The 22,289-nt window shown below is 40.6% G+C and overlaps 2 protein-coding genes across 2 annotated transcripts; one reads left to right on the top strand and one right to left on the bottom strand.

The window, feature by feature from the left end:
• Nucleotides 1-201: 201 nt before the first annotated feature.
• Nucleotides 202-7,119, top strand: LOC133010017 (cytochrome P450 2J4-like). Its single transcript, XM_061077422.1, has 9 exons — nt 202-436; nt 1,078-1,240; nt 1,452-1,601; nt 1,687-1,847; nt 4,247-4,423; nt 5,245-5,392; nt 5,509-5,696; nt 5,780-5,921; nt 6,541-7,119. Exons 1-9 carry the CDS (start codon nt 227-229, stop codon nt 6,720-6,722), a joined length of 1,521 nt encoding a protein of 506 aa, XP_060933405.1. The 5' UTR covers nt 202-226; the 3' UTR covers nt 6,723-7,119.
• A 1,009-nt stretch (nt 7,120-8,128) lies between these two features.
• Nucleotides 8,129-18,383, bottom strand: si:ch211-221n20.8 (uncharacterized protein LOC100034409 homolog). The gene is made up of 21 exons (XM_061078889.1): nt 18,258-18,383; nt 18,097-18,157; nt 17,835-18,014; nt 16,980-17,099; nt 16,373-16,513; nt 15,909-16,034; nt 15,316-15,438; nt 14,987-15,109; nt 14,614-14,736; nt 13,076-13,198; nt 12,586-12,708; nt 11,949-12,074; nt 11,500-11,628; nt 11,286-11,378; nt 11,076-11,171; nt 10,573-10,668; nt 10,292-10,387; nt 9,313-9,414; nt 9,058-9,163; nt 8,670-8,786; nt 8,129-8,420 (listed from the first exon to the last, which is right to left on the bottom strand). The coding sequence occupies exons 1-21, from the start codon at nt 18,381-18,383 to the stop codon at nt 8,342-8,344; spliced, it is 2,409 nt and encodes an 802-aa protein (XP_060934872.1). The 3' UTR covers nt 8,129-8,341.
• Nucleotides 18,384-22,289: the final 3,906 nt, after the last annotated feature.

The following is a 22,289-nucleotide window of genomic DNA, read 5'->3' as shown; positions in this document are numbered from 1 at the left end:
ACACAACCACTTCTACAGCCACTTAATGATGGTCATCTAGACGTACAAACGAAGACAAACTTTGATGACCTCACCCACTGAACAATCCTGCTCTATGTCACCGAAGTTAGAGAAGATATCGATTTTATTACCTCTGGGAATTTACCCTGAGGTAAATATAAAACTAGAGCACCATTGGAATCACTGCAGATTTTCCCTGTGTATCCAGAGGCAGCAGGTTGTGAGGATGGATGGGCTCTTTGGATTGTCCGTTTTCTCTGTGTGGCCGTGGCAGGACGTTCGCAGTTTGCTCATCTTCACTCTGGTCTTCTTGGTGATAGCAGAGTGTTTCAGGACCCGTCGTCCCAGCGGTTTTCCGCCAGGACCCCGGGTTCTTCCTCTTGTGGGGACCATGTTGTCCCTTGACTTTAAGAATCTCCACAGACAAATGACCCAGGTAGGATTCAGATCATATACATTACCATCACCCTAAATTTGGAACTCTCCTTGAGACTAAAAACATATATGAGTTGACAATTGTTTCTTTAACAAGCCTAGGTTGGGCCTGTGTTGATCCCCCATGTATCACCCTCTGTACGGTTGAATGTGACAGCTACATGTAAACATTGCCCAATACAACCAGTGACTCTATGCTGGAATGAATTCAAATGTTGTATGGAAAAAATAACTCAACCTTGACCAACTCACAGTAAATAGTCCATTACCACTCATAAGTATCCTATTCATTTGTATCTTAACACTCATAGGGTAGCATAATACTTTACAATGTGTACAAAGGAAAACAACATATGTGCGGATCAAAAGGAAATTGTGCAATGATAGATTTTTCAAATGAATTTGCTCAAATGCAGCTTTATACCCATTTAACATCCAAATAATGAATTATATTGTGAAATAGAAAATAATTAACATTTGATCAGTAATATTTTATGTAAATCATGATTGTGGATTGTCACATCGCCAAATTGTAAATCTTACAGCAACTTTCAACTGATGTTTTGAAAGGAGACTATTTACTCACTAGGTCAAGGTTGCATATATGCCGTTTAAATCTCACGTATGTTGTTCTTGTGGCAGTTGGCAGAGAAGTATGGGAATGTGTACAGCCTTAAGATGGGCTCCTCCTGGGTAGTGGTGTTGAATGGCCTTGACACCCTGAAGGAAGGTCTACTCACCAACGGAGACACCCTGGCGGGCCGACCGTTTATTCCTCTTTATACTGACGTGCTTCCTGATCTGGGTAAAGACGTATTGCAAAACTTTGGCCTAAAGACTTTCTATCTCACCCGGGCTGCTGCATAGATCGTTTCTACTCACTGTTGAAGAGGAATAGTAATGTATGAGATTTTGTACATGACTGTAGATATCTCAACTTCTACCTACAACCTTTTTTTAACTGTGTGATCTCATTTATGTCACAAGCTGAGTCTAAATTCCATTTTTTTAATCAGGTATTATCTTTACCAACGGATACTTGTGGAAACAGCAAAGACGATTTGCCCTCTTCACACTCAAGTACTTTGGAGTTGGCAAGAGATCCCTGGAATCTACCATACAGGATGAATTTAATCACCTATCTAGAGAGATTGCTGGTCATGAAGGTAAAGAATCTAATGTATAAAAAAAGCTAGTAGTTAGTATGTTAACGTCAGATCTGTAAAGTCTGATATGTGATCACCTTCGTAGGCAAACCCTTCAATCCTCACTTGGTTATAAACAATGCCGTGTCCAACATCATCTGCTCCCTGGTGTTTGGTCATCGCTTTGAGTACGGCGATGAGAAGTTTCTCACCTTGATTAAGTTGATTGACACGGCAACTCAAATCGAGGGCTCCATTTGGGCTCAGGTACTGCATTTGAAAGGAGCAGCATTAATGAAACTCTACACTATGGGGTGCCGTTTGTCAAGCAGCTCACGCTGAAAATAACAGCAACATTTTGTCACATTTAGCTTCAAACCATGTTTAAAAAACTGGTGTGAATTTTTGAGAGTCACTTTTTTGCACATTTACAACAATATTTGTCAACTTGGAGATATTTTAAATATTTAAATCCAAATGTTAAATGTAACACTTAAATGTTAAATGTTAAATCTAAATGCTAAATCTAAATGTTAAATCTAAATCTAAATGTTAAATTTAAATCTAAATGTTAATTATAAATATAAATGTTAAATTTAAATTTAAATTTAAATTTAAAAATAAATGTTAAATATAAATGTTAAATTTAAATCTAATTGTTAAATTTAAATATAAATGTTAAATCTGAATCTAAATATAAATGTTAAATCTAAATGTTAAATCTAAATATAAATGTTAAATCTAAATTTAAATCTAAATGTTTAATCTAAATGTTAAATCTAAATTTAAATCTAAATGTTTAATCTAAATGTTAAATTTAAATCTAAATGTTAAATATAAATATAAATATAAATGTTAAATCTAAATGTTTCGGGTGAAACTAAATATTTAGCTAATATGCAAATTAAAATGCCGGTTACAGGAAGTAGTAACAAAATAAAAGCTCGAGGAAGTCTTAGCGATGTCCTGTGTGTGTCTGTGTCTGCTTCCTCCTCACGTCCCTCTGTCCCCCGCTCACTTTACACTTTAACAATAAACACCAGCGCTGATCACAAGTTATTAGGACACCTACAGGACTGATGTAATGATCTCATACTATCTCATAATAATGAGATACTGACTGCATGGTCTGTCATGGGAGACTGTGTGTGTGTGTGTGTGTGTGTGTGTGTGTGTGTGTGGGCTGTGTGCGTGTGCGTGTGCGTGTGTGGGCTGTGTGCGTGTGTGTGTGTGTGTGTTGGGGGGGGGGGGGGGGTGTATGCTTGTCTCTGTTCCTCTTCACTAAAACTGATAATCACATGTATTTTTTAGTTATTATCCGATGATGACTGATCATGACTTCTGATCGCTCCGTCACTTTAACGCTGTCAGTCCTGACTGTGCGCGTCACGTTCTGCTCGTGTTGTGTGGAGCGGGGGACTACGTGCACACGGTGTTTAAACATGTGGTTCATGAGCTCAAACAAACACAAAGTAAACATCAGTCCTGTAGGTGTCCTAATAACTTGTAATCAGCGCTGATGTTTATTGTTAAAGTGTAAAGCGAGCGCGGGACAGAGGGAAGTGAGGCGGAAGCAGACACAGACACACACAGGACAACCGGACTTTTAATGAGCGTCTGTTCTGATGCTGGAGCAGCGCTGGTTATAATGATTCAGCGGCAGCACATCGCTAAGACAATGAACGGAGCAGAAAACATGGATCGATCCTGTTACGTCTCTGTATCGATGCACAGTCGCCCACTTCCGCGAGTAGGGAGGCTGTCCCCGCAGCCGCTCAGCCCTGCTCTGTGCCGCCCCGCCCACAACCCGTATCTCATAATAATGACTTAATATGTCATTATTATGAGATACCCGGATGTACATTGTCCTAAACTTTCTCGGGATCTCGCAAAAGTCATTTTGCTGTCCTCATTTCCCCCCGTGTCCCCTGGGGGGCTCCGTAATAAACACACTCTGACTTCCTCGAGCTTTTATTTTGTTACTACTTCCTGTAACCGGCATTTGAATTTGCATATTAGCTAAATATTTAGTTTCACCCGAAACATTTAGATTTAACATTTATATTTATATTTAACATTTAGATTTAAATTTAACATTTACATTTAAATTTAACATTTAGATTAAACATTTAGATTTAAATTTAGATTTAACATTTATATTTAGATTTAACATTTAGATTTAACATTTATATTTAGATTCAGATTTAACATTTAGATTTAAATTTAACAATTAGATCTAAATTTAACATTTATATTTAAATTTAAATTTAACATTTATATTTATATTTAACATTTAGATTTAAATTTAACATTTAGATTTAGATTTAACATTTAGATTTAGATTTAGCATTTAGATTTAACATTTAAGTGTTACATTTAACATTTGGATTTAAATATTTAAAATATCTCCAAGTTGACAAATATTGTTGTAAATGTGCAAAAAAGTGACTCTCAAAAATTCACACCAGTTTTTTAAACATGGTTTGAAGCTAAATGTGACAAAATGTTGCTGTTATTTTCAGCGTGAGCTGCTTGACAAACGGCACCCCATACTACTCTGCATAGATTCATTGCTATTTTGATGTACTAATATCAAGTACTGCTACTAGAAACACATGTGCTCTTGCTAGTCGTCTTACTTTGAGTCTTCTGGATCATACCGACAGCTGTACAATGAGTTTCCCATGCTGATGAGACGTCTGCCGGGCCCTCACCGCACTCTTCAGAAAAACTATGGTGAAATGGTGAAGTTTATGAAAATAGAAATTAATCAGCACAAGAAAGACTGGGACCCAGCGGAGCCCAGAGACTTCATCGACTGTTACCTGACTGAGATTCAGAAGGTGGGTGGACAAACAAATATTTTCATAATCCTTTCATTGTTTTAACTTTCATTTTGTGCAAGATCTTAAACCACAATCCATTGCTTATTTTTGTGTTATTTTTCTTTTTCAGATCTAATAGTAAATAATATCTTTGTTTTTTCTACTGTTAGTTGGAAAATACATTTATATTTTTATACTTGAAAAAGTTAATTTATTTTACTATTTTCAAAAGCTTTTGAATAATGGAGTAAATTCCCAAAAGATTAGTTGGCAATGAAAGTAATAATAATAAATAAAATAATAATGATAATAATAATAATTGTAAGGTTTTACTCATGTTCCTAAAGGAGGAGTAAAAGTGTAAAACTACATTTAGTTAAATATCTTTAATATTATTAATTAATTGTTGCTTTCCAATGGGCTCTCTCTGACTAGTCATTGGAGTATAAATACTTAAAACTTCCTGGAGATGTCTATATGTATCTGGAAGAAGAGTTGAATCAGTTATTGAAAGTATATTATAGTTACTTTATAAAGTTTATTAATGTAGTTTTATAGTTGATTATTTTTGAAATGTTCATTGTAACATAGCCAATCTTAAAACAGTTGAGCATAATAGTCAAGGGAGAATTACATATTAAAAAAATTCTCATTTAAAAAAGCAAATTTAATGATATTCCTGCAGTCAACATGATTAACATCAAATGTTGTAGCAACAATTTCCCATCCTGCCTAAACTTGAATCAATATCCTCACTAATTTAGTGTGCTATTGTTGTAATTAGTTTAAATTTAAAATATCAATATGACGATGTGCATTTTTTTAATGTTCACCATCAGAGCAAGAAGGATGATAAAGAGGATGCTGGTTTTCACGAGAATAATTTGGTGATGTGTTCGTTTGATCTGTTCGGAGCCGGCACTGAGACCACATCCACCACCCTGCGCTGGGCTCTGCTCTACATGACCAAGTACCCAGAGATTCAGGGTAGGAGCTCCCACTGGCGGACAAGAAGGCAGTTTGTTGGAATAAGTGCAAACTTAAATACTTGTTGCAGTGAGATATCTTTTTGGTTTCGTTCCCTTCTCTGTCATGTTGCACAGAGAAAGTCCAGGCTGAAATAGACCAAGTGATTGGACAGTCCAGGCAGCCGTGCATGGAGGACCGTGCAGACCTTCCCTACACTGAGGCCGTCGTCCACGAGGTGCAGAGGATGGCCAACATCGTTCCTCTGGGGCTGCCTCACTCCGCCAACAGGGACCTCCAGCTGGGAGGCTACTCAATCCCAAAGGTAATTTCTTTGCACTGTGTTTTGTCTTTTTCCCTCACATCCACACTCGCTCCTCAACCCACTCATCCTGATGCACTTCTCAGGGCGTTACAGTGATTCCTAATTTGACCTCGGTGCTGTTCGAGAAGGACAAGTGGGAGACGCCCTTCACTTTCAACCCGGGACACTTTCTGAATGAGGAGGGAAGGTTTGTGAGGAAGGCTGCTTTCGTCCCTTTCTCTGCTGGTAAGTATCATCACACAACAAGATAATTGTTTTTTAAAAATCCAATAATTCATACTGGATTTACCCTAAGTTTTATCGAATCAGCTGGTTGACTTGACACCAGAATCATCCATAGCAATGTACTATTTAAAAAAAAAAGTATTCAGGAGCATTATTTCGCTATTATAAATGTGACCGGTTAGGTAATAAATGGAAATGTTCCTTAAACTTAAGCATATTGTGCTAATTTCCACCCCCTACAGTTCTGCCTCCTCTTGAATTTGTATCACTGATAGACCAGATCAAAGTACATCCTGTATTAAAAGCAAAACACGGCCCAACCTTTGACTGCATTGATTTAGTGCTCCTATTAAACTTTAAGACTGCTGGGCGGCCTAAACCTGGTTCTTATACCCATAATGCAACTTGAACGCAATCAGCCTCGCGGTCAGAACACCTTCTTTCTATCACTACGCCCCACAGATGCACAATAATGAAAAATACAAAAGCAAAAGCCACAACACATGAATGCACTTGTGTGAGACGTCTCAGCCACCCTATGAATGTCTTTATAAAACTCAAAATCATTTTATCTATCTTTGACTTTACTCTGTTACAACGTGGTGTATTCTTCCTGCAGGTAAGCGGGTATGTCTCGGGGAGAACCTGGCCAGGATGGAGCTCTTCGTGCTCTTCACCTCCTTCATGCAGCACTTCACCTTCTCCATGCCTCCTGGGGTGAAGCCTGTCTTAAAGCCCCGTGGTAGCCTCATTCTTTCACCGCAACCCTATGAAATCTGTGCCACGCAGCGTTATGTGTGACACTCCTCAAGCTTTAAGTTGGATTTCAGAACAGCTGCAATAATGAATATTTTGGCCACATGGAGGCAGAAGAAGTTAACGACAGGCTTGACACATTATCGACTTTTGTTATTTTAGCTTTTGCCCAATGTTCCGGATAACATTTGCCTCTTGACAGTTCACTTAAGTGAATCAATATTAGCTATGTTTCCAGCAGAATTGTAAGTCCAATATACAGTATATATATAGTATCCAATATTATGTCTCAACAATCCCCGGAAGAATCATATATGTTCCACTTGGCTTTGCTACTGCTGCAGGTGCCATTTGATGCAAGGAGATGCAGAGTTAGGTGACAGTAACATGTTGTTGGTTTGTCTCTGTGTGAAGCTTTTCAATTACAATTTTACAATTTTAATGTGGTGCTTGGGAATAATCTTCAACACATGTAAATTAGGGTCTGATCCATTTTGACTTTCTTACAATATGTTTTATACAAATAAATCATTGAGGTTATCAGACCACTTCATTTTTTCTTTTAAATGCCTCCTTTAAGAACTGGACAATTACAGTCATCATGGATGTTTATCCTTAGTGAAGCTGTGTACAGTGATTTGAGACATCTCTCCCCAGTGCATTCATGGGAAACACAAATGCAAAAGCCACAAAATGGAAACACAGCCACAGTGTGTGACAACAGATGCTGAAAGTGAAACAGTCATTTACTGTGGGTGTATGAGTCGATCATTTCTGGAAACCCAGACAAGTCAGTCGCTGCTTGAAATGAGATGCTTGTCTTGTTGGGGTGTTACAGAAAAGGAGCTCGGAGCTTCCATTCTCACTCACTTACACTGCAGTTGTGTTTCCGTTGTGTGGCTTTTGCGTCCATGTTTTTCCGTTTATGCGCTTGTGTGCCACAGATCAGCCACCATAGGTATATTTGCTCTAATGTGTGCTGCTCCAGTATAACCTGGATTTACAGGTTGCGTCAGAGGCCTTTCACCTGCTTGTAGATAAAAGTCTCTCAATTGAAAGCAGGTCAGGACCCACTGTGCGATAAGAGGTTAGATAACAGTATTACCATGATAACATATATCGTACATAGTCACGCAACAGTGCTCCTCTCTGTCAGCTCAATATAATACTAATGCTAACAAGTTATTTTATTGTGAGATTCTATTGTAGCTGTGGTTTAAAGTCCATTTTTATTTTTTATTGGGACTATTCCCTGAAGGGAACTCACCACAACCTTTAACTGAAAGTTTGTTATTTTCTATAAAAACCTAAGTAATACTGACACCATTTTGTAGAAAAAAAAACAAATGTAAATTTAACACAATCAGCTGCCACATATCAACATGACAAATATCTAATGTACATTTTACATTTTAAGGAATCTTTCTCATGAAATGTAAATAATGGTGTACAATAGCGAGTTAAAGATACTCAACATATAACGTTAAACCAAATAAACAGCCTTGATGATACAATCACGTCCCCTTTCTCTTTTCAACATATCCACTTTTTTCTCATTTAAAAGAAGCCACATCAACCTCACATTGATTCAGTTACGTTTTTTGGTCCAAAATTCTCTGAGGGGGGACGTGTGCTTGTGACCAGCAGGTTGTTGACAGCGCCGATCATCTGCCCTTCCTCTGCGGACACTGGATCTTGTATCCCACCCTGTAGGCCTGCAGGTACACACGTGCCTGGTTTATCCTGGAAACACAACCACGCAGCAGACACAGCTTTGTCACACTATGATATTAATACACTATGATGTTATTAAACTTTTTACATGTTGGAATCATGGTCCACAAACTCTACTGGAACACACATCTTAAATGTTTCACTTGCACCAAGGAAGTCATGATTTCACCACTGTCCTGTTGTTGGTTGGTTGGTTTGTGTGTTAACGCAGTTACACGAAAACTAAAGGACAGATGACCGGGAGAACATTTTAACTACCTGTATTTAGTGCAAAGCTGAACTCCCAGGGGTCCGCAGCGGTCCACGTAACTCTCCCTGAACGCCTTTCTCACCGCTCGAGCCATACTGACCACCGTGGTGACCACAGGACACGTCCTAGAACACAAACACACAACTCTGTATCTGCAGGTCAAAGGATTTAAACGACCACTTATTACAAGATTCACTTTTGTCCCGATCTGTTGTTTTAGAACAGACACAGATTTTTTGGGGGTGTTTTTTTTTGCAAAACCTTCACACTTGACATTTTCAACTACTCATCAGTCATGCAAGGATTTTTAGAACACCATCTTCCAAAGAGTAGTGATTAGCAGTTGACCCAAACTGAAGATTGTTATGTATTTGTGACTGGGATGTTGCTACTCACAGTCGCTCGCAGCGCAGGCCTGCAGTGCCCTCTGGACAGGTGCACGTGTTGTGAGGACTGCAGGTGGCTCCGTGTTGGCAGGGCGGCACACAGGGTGTGGTCACCGCTGCAGACACATCACACAGAGAGAGTGTTAATGCAATGCAAAGGCAGGCACACACACACACACACACACACACACACACACACACACACACACACACACACACACACACACACACACACACACACACACACACACACACACACACACACCTGTTTCACAGAGGCTCCCAGTGAATCCTTTGGCACAGCGGCACCTGTTGAGGCCCACACACACTCCTCCATTCTTACAAGGTTTCCGACACTGAACCGGTTCTGAAGGAGACAGGAGAGAAAACACAATCTTCTCCTAAAGCTCAGAGAGCAAACACACTGTGAGGTTTATCTATCTGGTATTTCAGTGGGAACATGAATTGTGTCTCTTTTACATAAATACAGTAATATGGCCTCAGAGCTACAGCAGGCAGTGTCTGTTTGTTTTGTAGGTAACGTGACTAGGAACCTCTAGTCATTTCTTCATTTATATTTTTGCAGGCATGAGCTGGTGCTACACTTACATATGTACAGAGCGCCACTGACTGGCTGCCTGGAGAACTACATTTCATAAGACAGTTGTTCCCAATCGTTCTGACTTGTAACTTGTTCTGCTTATTTATAACTTGGGCTGAAACAAACTATAAGTTTCTGATTATTGATCCAACGTCTGAACACCATGTCCATTTGAAGCTTGTTCAATTGTTGACATTTATTAGAAATATCATGATGATGAGGATCATAGAGATATTTGGTCATAAAGGACAATGAAAAGAAAGCAATTGTCAGTTTTGAGAGGCTGGAACTATTTATCAAAATATTTAGTTTTGTTTAATTTGGCTGTATTGAATGATTTACTATCCTAAATCCAAAAACAAATACATTCACCTCATCACAGTTAAATTCGAAGTAATATGGTTTTATTTCATACATCCTGTCTTCTGCCTTGCATAAATTAGAGTAAGAAGGGAACAACACTTATAACTTCTATTTTGAAGACTTGTTTTTTTAAGTTTGTTATAGATTACTGTATTTATTTATGGGTTTAATTATATTGAAACACTGGTTTAAATCAGTCATGTACAGTGCAAACTTAAATGTTTTAGTTCTGCACCAATGTACACTTGCAGTGACAATGTTAGAGTGTGCAGAATCTCACCTATCTGGCAGCGCGCTCCTTGCCATCCATCAACACATGCGCATTTGTTGACATCCACACATCTTCCACCATTTTTACAGGCAGGAGTGCACAGGGCTACAGAACACACACATACACACACACACACACACACACACACACACACACACACACACACACACATACAGGTTTAACCCATATTTCACCAGGCAGTGCTGCTAACAACCCCAGCAGCAAGAAGGTACAATTGACAGCTCTTTAGTGTAATTAAGGTCAAATGTTCTGGTGTTTTTCTCACTCACGTAAAAGGCACTGGTGGCCGGTGTAGTCAGATGGACACTGGCAGGTGTCAGGCGCCACACAGCGACCCCCGTTAGCACAGGGCAACTCACACATCGCTGACAGGAGGAATTTCAATTTAACTATTAGAATTTGGGATTTTATGGTTTTATGAATGAAGTTTGAAGTAAAAACTCTAAACAAAAGATACAATATTTTAAAAATCAAAACAAAAGTTGAAAAATGGATAGAATAGGAGCAACGTGTAACAACACAGTACTTCATACCTCGAGGTAAGAGCTGGTGCTCATAAAACAGGACTCAGAGTTTGCAGTGAAGAAAATGAATATGATTTTCATCCTTTATCCTGAAGTCTTATATTACTTTCTTCAGGATTAGTGTTTTTTGTGCTGTCTGCTTTGCTTCCTTAAAACCACTCTCTGTGTTTACAGACAGTACCACTGGAGTGTGTGCCTCTACGCAGGCAGGTCACCCTTCATTAACCTTCGTGTCAGAGGGGGTTTACCTGTGTGGCAGCCTGCTCCGGTCCAGCCGGGAGGACACAAACAGTTGTTCCAGCGCATACAGGTTCCTCCATGGGCGCAGGGCGGAGAGCACATGGCTGAAACACACACACACCAAAGATGGTTTTCGTTCAATTTCATCCATCCATCAATCATACCAACTCCCTTTAAGGGTCCTATGATTCCCCATGTAGAACAGTGCAGGTTTTTACCTGAGCAGCCCACACCAGGGTAACCCGGGGGACAGTCACAGCTGTTTGGAGCCACACAGACACCGTAGTTCTGACAGCTGGGGTCACACACAGCTGGAAGAGCAGCGTCATATAAGCATGAATAGATTTAAATTTAAAATCGTATAAATAGTCACGTTTAATGATAGTATCTGCATGATTCTTTATGATGACCAATGTTAGTTGACGGACTCACGCTGGCACTTGGTGAGGTCATCGGTGCGGACTTCATACCCCTCCCTGCAGGCGCAGGAAAACCCACCAGGGTGGTTCACACAGAGCTGATCACAGCCTCCGTTTGTAAAGTCCCCGCACTCATTCACATCTCATGACAAAGGACATGGAGAGAAGATTAGGCAGGTCTTGGCCAAGCGTCCACAGAAGCCAGGCAATAAAATTATGATTAAAGAAAGCTTGGCCCTGGCTGAACTGTTCAGGCTCATAAACAGCTAATCAGTGTTTCTCACACTTCATTTTAGTTCACTTAAAAGTCGTTGAGATTCTAGCAAAAACTTTTAGTTCAAAAATATAATAAGATGAATAAGTAAACAGCTTAATTTCAGTGACAACTCTAAATATACACGATCAGAGCAGCGAGTTAACAGAGGTACAGTGCCGGTGTGAGGAGTGACAACGAGGTCTCACCCACGCAGCTCCTCAGGTCCTCGCCCAGCTTCCAGCCGGTTCCACAGCTGCAGCGGACGTGGCCCTCAGCTCCCACCGCGCACACGTGGTCACACCCGCCATTTCTCAGCTTACAAGATGAAACATCTGCTCAGGTAATACACAAATTATTACAACATATATCTATCAGCTGAAAACACTGCTTTGCATTAGTTGATTGATAGATGAATGATCAACATCTATTGAGATAACTGATTAATCTGTCAAATAAAAGTGCTATAATAATGAGATACTAAGTCATAATGAGAATACTATCTCATAATTATGACTAAGCATCTCATTATTATGAGATAGTATCTCATTATTATGACTTAGTATCTCATTATTATGACATAGCATCTCATAAATATGACTTAGTATCTCAAATAATGAGATGCTCTCAAATAATGAGATACTAAGTCATATTTATGAGATGCTAAGTCATAATAATGAGATACTATCTCATAATAATGAGATGCTCAGTCATAATTATGAGATAGTATCTAATAATAATGAGATACCTATTTTTTTATTTTTTTATCACAGTGGCGGAAATGGACTTCCATACATTACGCTCAAACGAATGAGTGTAATGTCAACAGTTTACTGAGAGACCTACTGCTGCAGGTGTGGTTGTCCCTGTCCAGTAGCAGAGGGGGAGGGCAGTGGCAATCATGTCCTCCTGGAGAGTTGGTGCAGGAGTGGGAGCAGCCGCCATTCTGGAGTTTACATTCATCTATGTCTGAGTGCACGCACATACACACACACATGCACAGACACACACACAAGGTAAATATGTTTTTAGACAGAGGACACATTCATTTCCTGTGCAAGATGTCCGTTAGTCTGGCTTCATGTCATTTTACAAAATGTTCTCCTAGGAGACTCACTAATTTCCATGTGGTAAAGATATTCCTAAACTAACACACAGATACACACACAAACACACACACACACACACACACACACACACACACACACACACACATACACACACACAATGAGACATCTGCATTCTGTTAAATGTACAATGTTCATACGGCTTTAATGAGAGAAATCGAGTTTGTAAACAGCAGAGGAAAGTGACAGAGTGTCGGGGGGTGACTGACCCACACAGGTGCGCTGGTCGATGTGCAGCTGGTAGCCAGGCCTGCAGGAGCACTGGAACGATCCAGGAGTGTTGATGCACATGTGCTCACAGGTCCCATTCAGCGTCGAGCACTCATCCACATCTGTTGAATCACACACGCGTGTTTAACTCATAACCAAAGATGGCTCTGTGTTTCAAGCTTATTCAGTTCCAACCATTTATTTCAAGTTAGCACTTGTTTCTAGAGGCTTGGAGGACCAGGTGGGTGAGGTGTGCAATAGGAAAGCTGCTTGTTGGCTTTAGGGACCAACAGTGTCCCTGGCTTTTGAGGATGATGCTCTGGTCCAGGGAGACATGATCTCTTTGCTGCCCTCTGGTGATGAGCTGCAGAGTGATTTTGAAGTCCCCTCCACCTGAGCGCAGACTACAGGGATTAGGGCCCCTCTTGTGAGGAAGAATAGAGAATATACATTCTCCACAGGCTGCAAAAGTAATTCAAGTTGGATATGGTGCGTCTGCTGTATAGAAACATCTAAACTACTGTGCCCTCATATAGGCAGAGTTGGGTGGAATCGTACTTCTACAGCCTCCTGAGCAGCTGTGGCTGAGGACGAACAGTGGGTACTCAGGTCCTCCACTTACCGCAGCCTGGTGGCTTAAACCCTCCCATCCATATGTCGATGTGCTGTTGGGCAAAACACTGAACCCAAGTTTCTCCCAGGTCAGCATTTTGAATTGTGAGTGCATAAATGTAGAAAGGCGCTATGTGAGTGCAGCAGACAAGGTACCATACTTATTTGTAAAATCTCACCTATCAGGGCCACAAAGCCAGTTGAAGGTTTTATCTCAGGTTGTTCTCACCTAAACGCATTCTGTGTTCTTTACATTATAAAAGCTACTCAGGAGGTTAATTCCGGAGAACGTGTTTCAAGTGATTCACGTGATTCTCTCCACAACACACAGACACCGTGATCAGCTCTTATAGCCTCAAACTCTCTTGACATCTACATCAATGTCTTCTAGTGTGTCACTGCTTTTACACAGGGAGATATTTGTTTTCTTGTAGTTTTTTCATTTTCACATCTGTCGCGTGTTAGATGCCCCCCACACTTGCTCGATGTGAATCCAGGGGGTTCCCTGCTGTGTTTTCAAATTGGATTCTTCTGAACATGTATGGACTTTATACAAGGAGGTCAAGTGGAGAAAGTCTGCAGATAATCTGGAGTCGCTCACTCCGACTTTTTGGCAAACATGTGGTGCGCTAGGTAAGGTGTAATCTGGACGTGAACCTAAATTGGCCCATGTTCCAGATGGTGAATATTTCCCAACAAATTACAAACAACCCTTGGTACCTCTGGTTGACATGCGGTTGTACTATGTCTTACATGTGGCCCAGATCTGGCAAACAGGAGTGGACCGCCTGACTGCCATCCTTTAATGAGGAATTGGCCAAAACATATTTTCTATAGGGCAAAGACGATGATACTGTCAGTTTTGTCTGCACTACTTATGTCAGCTGCTTTCTGTGGATGGATCAACAGCTAACCTGTGTTTTACCTGTGCAGTTGTGTCCGCCCGGGTCCAGCTGGTATCCGGACCCACACTGGCAGCTGTAGCCTCCGGCCTCGTTGGTGCAGTTGTGTTCACAGTGGCCGTTGTTCAGTGAGCACTCATCAATGTCTGTAAACAAGGACAACCCTAAAGGACTGGTGTCTGGTGAGCATGTGGCCAAGTGCTGCTGGCACACACCAAGAATTGTTGACATGACACAAGGATCGCTGGCAGACACTTAACGATACTGAGCACCACTTGAGGCATGCACACATGGAAAACACAAACACACACACACACACACACACACACACACACACACACACACACACACACACACACACACACACACACACACACACACACACTGCTTACCCACCAAAACAAGAGTATCCATCCCCATTGAAGCCCTGGTAACATTGGCAGAAATACGAGCCAATGATGTTGCCACACCGAGCGTTGGTATCACACCCATGACGACCAAATGCACACTCGTTGTCATCTTGAAAGAAAGAGCACATGCCATTATTGACAATTTCTTTCAAATCAGATTCAACACTGAGTCCTTTTCTATTCCCCACCCGGGACAGTTTTAATGGAAGACATAAAAACAAGGATTAGAACACACACACACACACACAAGGAAGCTGAACCTAGCCACAGGAAACAGAGATTTCCCAGGGAGCGACGTCAGTCCTAATTGCTTACCTTCGCAGTGTGTGCCGTTTCCCCGGTAACCTGGTCGACAAACACACTTATAGCTCCCAAGCGTGTTCTCACACACACCCTGACCATCGCACACCGCAGGACTCTCCGCACATTCGTCCACATCTGGGACACAGAGACAGGGAGGGAGTGGTTCTTAATAAAAGATTATACATTCTATTGTCAAGGTCACCCCCCCCCCCCCCAATTTCAGTTACCAAAGCTGTCTCATGTCACTAGACTCAAGTGGTGTGAAATGTGGCTCCTCAATACAATGAGAAGCTTCTAATTACGAGGAAATATTTTCTTTTCCCTGCTCTTTTATTAGAGAGAATTGGGACTTTACAGAACAAGACAGGAATAAGTCCTTGGAAGATTGATGACAAAAGGTTTGAGAGAAACAAAAACAGAGAGAAACAAAGCAGGCTGGAAGCAAAGCAACAGATTAAAGCTCACTATTGCTGCAAAGAATTACTGTCAGCTGGAGTTATGAACTCCGGGGCAATCTCGGTGAAACATTAAATAAAGTGTTTATACCAGATCAGATCAGACCCTCGGTCTGCTCCTGCTGTGCTGAGGCTTTACCACAGACTCACCGACACAGGCGGGCGCCTCCGCTCTGAAGCCCGGCTGGCACTGGCATGTGAAGCTGCCAGGAGTGTTCACACACACGTTTCCCAGCTCCCGGCGACACAGCTCCTCGAAGCTGCACTCGTCCACATCTGCAGTGAGAGAGAAACCAACCAGCAAGAAGCTTTAAACAGGATTCATCAGTTTGGCAGTTATGGAGGTTACCAATCACCATTTTGACCTTCCATGTAATTTCATTGAGCAATTAATTAAGTGTGTCAACTTGTGTTTTGCCATGAATACATTTTTTTTTAACATTGTGGTTTTACATTTTATTAGTTGTGGTTTTATTTGGGGGGAAGATTTTGTGTGATCAGCAAACTGCTCATTAAATTAGTTTTAAGATTCTTGCTCAGTGATAGAGACTAAAATCGCAACTGTGGATCTATATCCTACAGTCACACAAAACACATGTCAACATCAGCCTCACCCACGCAGCTTTTTCCATTGAAGGCGATTACATATCCTGCAGGACAGGAGCAGGTGAAGGAACCAGGGGTGTTCTGACATTCAGCCTCCCCCTGACAGGCCTGCAGACCCGTCACTGCAGCCAGAGCACACTCATCTATATCTGAAGGACACATAAGGCACACATGCATTAAAACAACATACAACAAAGGATGCATGGTACGGATTCATCTCGGACACTCTCCATTCAATCTCCTCGCACACATACCCTACATTCTTTCTGCATACAAATTAGAGTCAAACCAATATGGCTTTTGCTGATATATTAGGTAGTAAACTGTTTTGATACTGACATCAGCTGATGCATATATTTAAATAATGTCATGATTCCTGAGAAAAATATTCAAACCTTTATAACAAATAGTGTAATTGAGGCTTGATTTTTGAAATTGCAAATGCGTTTTTGCTGAAGATGTAAACATAAATCCATGTTTTTCTACATTCTACATTTTTCACATTAACATAGGCTAAGATTTGGCTAAGACATTGCCAAGTTCTACTACACACACACAAACAAACGCACACACAGACACACACACACACACACACACACACAGATGCTGACGAACCTTGGCACCCTCCAGCACCCATCAGGTAACCACGGCGACAGCTACACGAATAAGAGCCGGGGGTATTAGTGCAGCTGGCATACGGACCACATGGTCCTTCTCCCTCACACTCATCAATATCTGTGGAGCAGAGTGAAAATAATGTCGAACTGAGGTCATTGTGTTGCACATAAAAATGTGAAACATGTTCTGGTGTCATGTAGCAACATGTGCTGTTCAGATCAACAATATTTATTATAGTGCTGTAATATTGACAAATATTTCCTGGAGGGAAAGTTGTGTTCGCTTTTTCTAATGGCCGGCATCTTTCTCCACATCAAAAACACATTTCCTACAACTTCCTCACACAAAGTGAATGTTCTCTCAGGGGAGCGACATTTTGGAAATATTTTGTCTGTTGCCTGTTCACGCACTGCATCAATATCTTTACAAGATATGATGTAAATGGAGTCGTGGCTCTTCTCACTCATCCCCTGATTTAAATCAAGCAATTCCACTTAGAATACAGTGATAATTTTATTGACGTTCCTTCACTACACTTTTATCTTTAAGCTCTGGTTTCTACGACTAGACAATAAAACAATATTAGTAATTATCGCATTATAGTTTTCAGTAATAGCAATAAAACAAAGGCTCAATATGTATCAATGTATTGCTAATGCTAATGGTAGAGCACATACTTGTTCTACCTCAGATTTGTCAAATGTTTTGCTGTTTATCAAGTGTTTGTCCATTTAAAACCACAACCTTCACTCAGGAGCAAAATCAGTCATTCATCAGTATTGACCGATATGAATATATTTATCTTGTGGTCCAGCTGTACTGGTTTCTGCTGCTGATTCTCTCCCTCCTCACCTTTACACTCAGCAGCTCCGTCCAGAGTGAAGCCCACAAGACAGGTACAGTTGTCACCAACCTTCACCATGCTAGATGCAGGACAGCCACATCCAGAGCTGCTCTCCAGCTTCACCTGGTTGCCTGGACACTGAGGCGCAGGACTGGAGCTCGGAGAATTTGTGGTTGTCAAGAAAGTTGCTAATGTAGAAGAAAAAATATGCAATTTTAGGGAGAAACTGAAAAACAAGTCAAGAGAAAATGCAGAACAACAACAACTCACACGTGGTCGGCGTGTTGCTCGGCGTCGGTTCACTGAGATATCCGATTGCATTTTCAACCACCTGATTGTGAATCAGAAATGGAGTTTAATTGATGGCATCGCCCCCAAAAAGGAACATCTGTAACTTTGCAGATTCTCAGGGGGTTTCCTCGCCCTCTCACCTGGATCTGTGTGATCCCCTCTGTATGCTTCAGGACTTCATTTGCATTTTCCTCAGGGCTGCTCAGAGACTCGGCCGCAGACCAACCCAGCAGCAGGGCTGACAGGAGGGTCCACATGAGAGTCATCACCTGAATCTGTGTGGGGGAGAAGGAGTTTCTTTAACTGAGCCATCATTAGAAAAGACAAACAGATCAATGAGATCAATGACTGAGAAAGGAGAGCTTCAATACTTAACAGGGAAATCACACTAATGCAGACTGTGTGTGTGCAGCAGCAACATAAGTCACCCTGTGCATGTCAAGGCAGGCAAAACAACAGAGGGGTAAGAGCACCCTGTTATTAAGTGAACATCAACCCCCTGGGCTGTCTGCACATAACAAAAGGAACCTACAGCTGCTTAAATGTGCAGACACCAGTTTTAGATGTGGTCAGCTGGATTTTGTCTCATGGTATGTAATGTATGAAAAGAGTGAGTAGCTGAAAACCTTTTGTGGAACCTTGTATATTTGTGAAAACAGCAGAGAACTTGTGTGGGACTAACTTAAAGAGTAATGAAGCGCGGTAAAAGTTACACACTCGATTGAGCCGACTTACCCGGGTTAGATGCACTCTCACTTAGAATCAGGGTTCCAGGAAACAGAAACAAATAGAATTCCAGATGTGGAGGAGAAAGCCGCTCTTCTAACCTCTCCAGATTTGGACTCACAGTCACACTCACTCAGCCGCAAACCAGCTCTGTACTATTAAAGGAGGGGGGGGCTCTGTTCACCACAGCAGTGACTCCACATCCTGTTCAGTACCGTCCCATTCCACAAATCCCAAATCCCCTCACACACACAGAGAGAGAGAGAGAGAGAGGGGGGGGGGCTGCTGCATGGTGCCCCTGCTCTGAACCCTGCAGTGGAGGTGAACAACCAGTGAGCAGGCGAGGTCACAGAGACTCTACCAGAGTTCATAAGAGGAAACATAAAACTGATCAAAGAAATATTATCTCCAAAGAGCTATGATGATGATGATGTCAGCAGGGTGGAACTCTTAGAAGTTTTATTTTATTATATAATCACCAGTGCAACTTTCATGTTGAAGTTATGAAAAAAAAGAAAACAGACGTCAATTTTGTATTTTCTAACTATGACAACTCTTTTCTACTCTTGTGCTTTGGGATTAAAGTTCAAAGTAGGGATAAGAGTAAATATAGCTTTTTTAAAGTCTAATTAAGACCCTCAGGGCCATTTCAGTTTTGTTGGAAACAACAAAGAAAACCAGTCTCTCTACTTATCTCTACTTTTACTTTTGTGACTTCCATTCTATGGGAATTTATTTTCAAATGCAACACAGTTATGTCATGTACTGTTATTTGTATTGTTATTTTTTTTCTACCATCAACCTGCCAGGGACGGCAAATAAAAATTTGCATACATGGCTAAATCTGGCACTTTTACGTGCTGGACTTAAGTCTGTAGTCAACTTTATAAGAAGGCCTTTTCCAAATTGGTCGTCTTGGATTCAATAGAACACAATACAAAAATATGAGGTGTGAAGCATTGTGAATTCATCCACAAAGTAATTCTGTGCATTATATATGTAGACACATACTAGGCAGCAGAGGAAGCTTCATATGTGTCACTTCAGTTAAAGCAAAACAAAACGAGAGAGTGAATAATGTTATTCACAGTATCATGTAATAGAAGCTTACTCTGTACTACAGATAAACTCAAAAATAATTATGACTTTATGTATTTTAACAACCGTTCCACACACAGTGAAATTGAGATGAATCACACAAGATGTTCGGAAAAAAGACAAATCTCACCAATGTTCCTGAAAGGTTTAATGAATATATATAATCGCATGCACCCCCAACGACTCTCATGACTTTTACAGCTTTCACCGCTGGGTCCACATCCAGCTGATGGTGACGCTGTCGAGAGCCAGAGTGACATGAAGTGAAACAGGTTCCTTTTCCAACACGGCATCAAAACATCACAGGAAGAGGCAAAAGAAAAGCAACAACATCCAAAACGTCACAAGAGAGAAAAGGTGACTATTAAACAGTCTGGCAGCAACTAGGTTTAACATTCAGTTTAAGGCAAATGCTTTATCTACATGAAAGAGACGTCATTTAACAAGATGACTGTGGATGGTACAGAAATATGTATAAACTTTAGTCTTGATGAAGTTAGAACACATACAAAATACATATGCTAATCAGATTAACATATCATTATTTTTATTACCATGCAGTTCAAAGCACTGTACAACATGCTATAAGGTGTATTCTTGTAATAAAGTTTAACTACAGGATTTATTAACCCGGGCCTTATATTCCCCTGTTTTTTGGACAAAGAATTTAGCATTTGAAAAAAACGTTTTCGTCCACGTCGAAGGACACCCACTAAAGTGCTTGTTTTTGCCCCTGCCGAGCTCAAGAGTGTCTGAGATAGAATTCCTGAAGAGACTGAGCTTAGATCTTTAGCTAGAAACAGTCATTATTTCCCTGTGTTCAAAGCTCCAGACTCACTTGACAAAAACTGTAATTTTACCTGCAGCACACGTGACCCACTGCTGCCTCCATTGGTTGGTTGGTTTGTGTATCTGTGTGACTTTTACTGCTGCAGGACGTATTTAAACTCTTTATTTCAGTGACAAAGCTGCACAAATTCTGACAAACTGACTGAAGGAGGTTGAAAGGTCCTGCAGTTATACTTTTTAATGGACGTTTAATATATTATTTTCAGTCCTGTGCTGAATGTGAGAGGCCAGTGGAGATGCTTAGATTTCAAATGATATTATAAATGACTGGAGTTGACCACATGACATAACAGAACACAACACAACATGCATCGGATTTAACCTTTTAAGTATAGACAGTGATGTGGTTCAACAGTGTATCACCGAAGCTCAACAGAAAGCAGGTTTTCATTTCAAACAAACAAGCAAACAAACTAACTCATGTATTTATTATTAGGGCTGCACACAACACCACTGTCAACAGAGGCATTTCAGTTTAACCTCGATCCTCACTGTGAATGAATGAATAAATAAATCATAGTGCATATATCACTGCGTTGACATACTTTGAGTTCATTTCTGTACGTGCTGGGCAAGTTTTCATTGAAATCAATTTGAGTTCTTATGAGTCACTTATATATCTTAGTTACAGCCTAATAAGAAGCTGTCTACCTCAGATATCACATCCATGTTCATAATGAAGTTCGTAATGCTCCGTTTTGTAAGATAAAAAAAGATTATTAATTCAGTGAACGTGGGCGAGGTGCAAAGATTGAGCTGGATGTTTACCTATGAAACTTATAAATTAACCAGTTATCTGGAGAAACTCTAGGAGAAGAGGGAAAAAAAGCTCTTTATCAAGTCAATTCATACCTATGTAATAGTTCTGTAAGTGTAAGTTCAATAGAATGCTTCTGATTTTGTATTTCTTTAATGCATTTGTAAACAAGAATCTTGTAACCCCAGGAAGGAAAGATATGTTCAGACAACCTCAAGCATCTATGATAATGGAAATGAGAGCAATTGTACTCTAGATTATTTGAGCATCAACATAGTGGCATTGATATACACATGAGACAAGATAGTTTGTCATTGTGTCCAAATCCAATGAAAAAAAAGAAAACATTTCCAATCAGTCATTTCACTTCAAGATGTTCCAGCTCAGCCTTATGCTCATTCTTTCATTCGACCTGAGGCCTCCGAGGAAATCTACACGGTGATATTTCTAAATGTGTTGCCACCGTGCCGTTTGGGAAATGTACGGCAGGAGCTTTCTTATAATGTTGAATGTGCAATAATTAGTGTCTTCCCACCTCATGAATATTGTCCAAAAAGTTAAGGATTAAGCACCATTCTCTCTGTGTCTGAGCAGGATAATTTCAGCTGTTGCCTAATGGACGACATTCGATTCAACTTTTGCCTTTCAAAAGTGTTTTTACACCATGTGCATTTAGGTTTGAATAGATTTTCTCTTCTAGTCTCGAAAGCACTGGACCATAAAACCTACCCAGAAAGAAATG

The sequence above is a fragment of the Limanda limanda genome, chromosome 9, assembly GCF_963576545.1.
Source record: "Limanda limanda chromosome 9, fLimLim1.1, whole genome shotgun sequence".
Taxonomy (NCBI): domain Eukaryota; kingdom Metazoa; phylum Chordata; class Actinopteri; order Pleuronectiformes; family Pleuronectidae; genus Limanda; species Limanda limanda.
The sequence above is the reverse complement of the archived record's forward strand: the minus strand, read 5'-3'. Positions and strand labels throughout refer to the sequence as shown.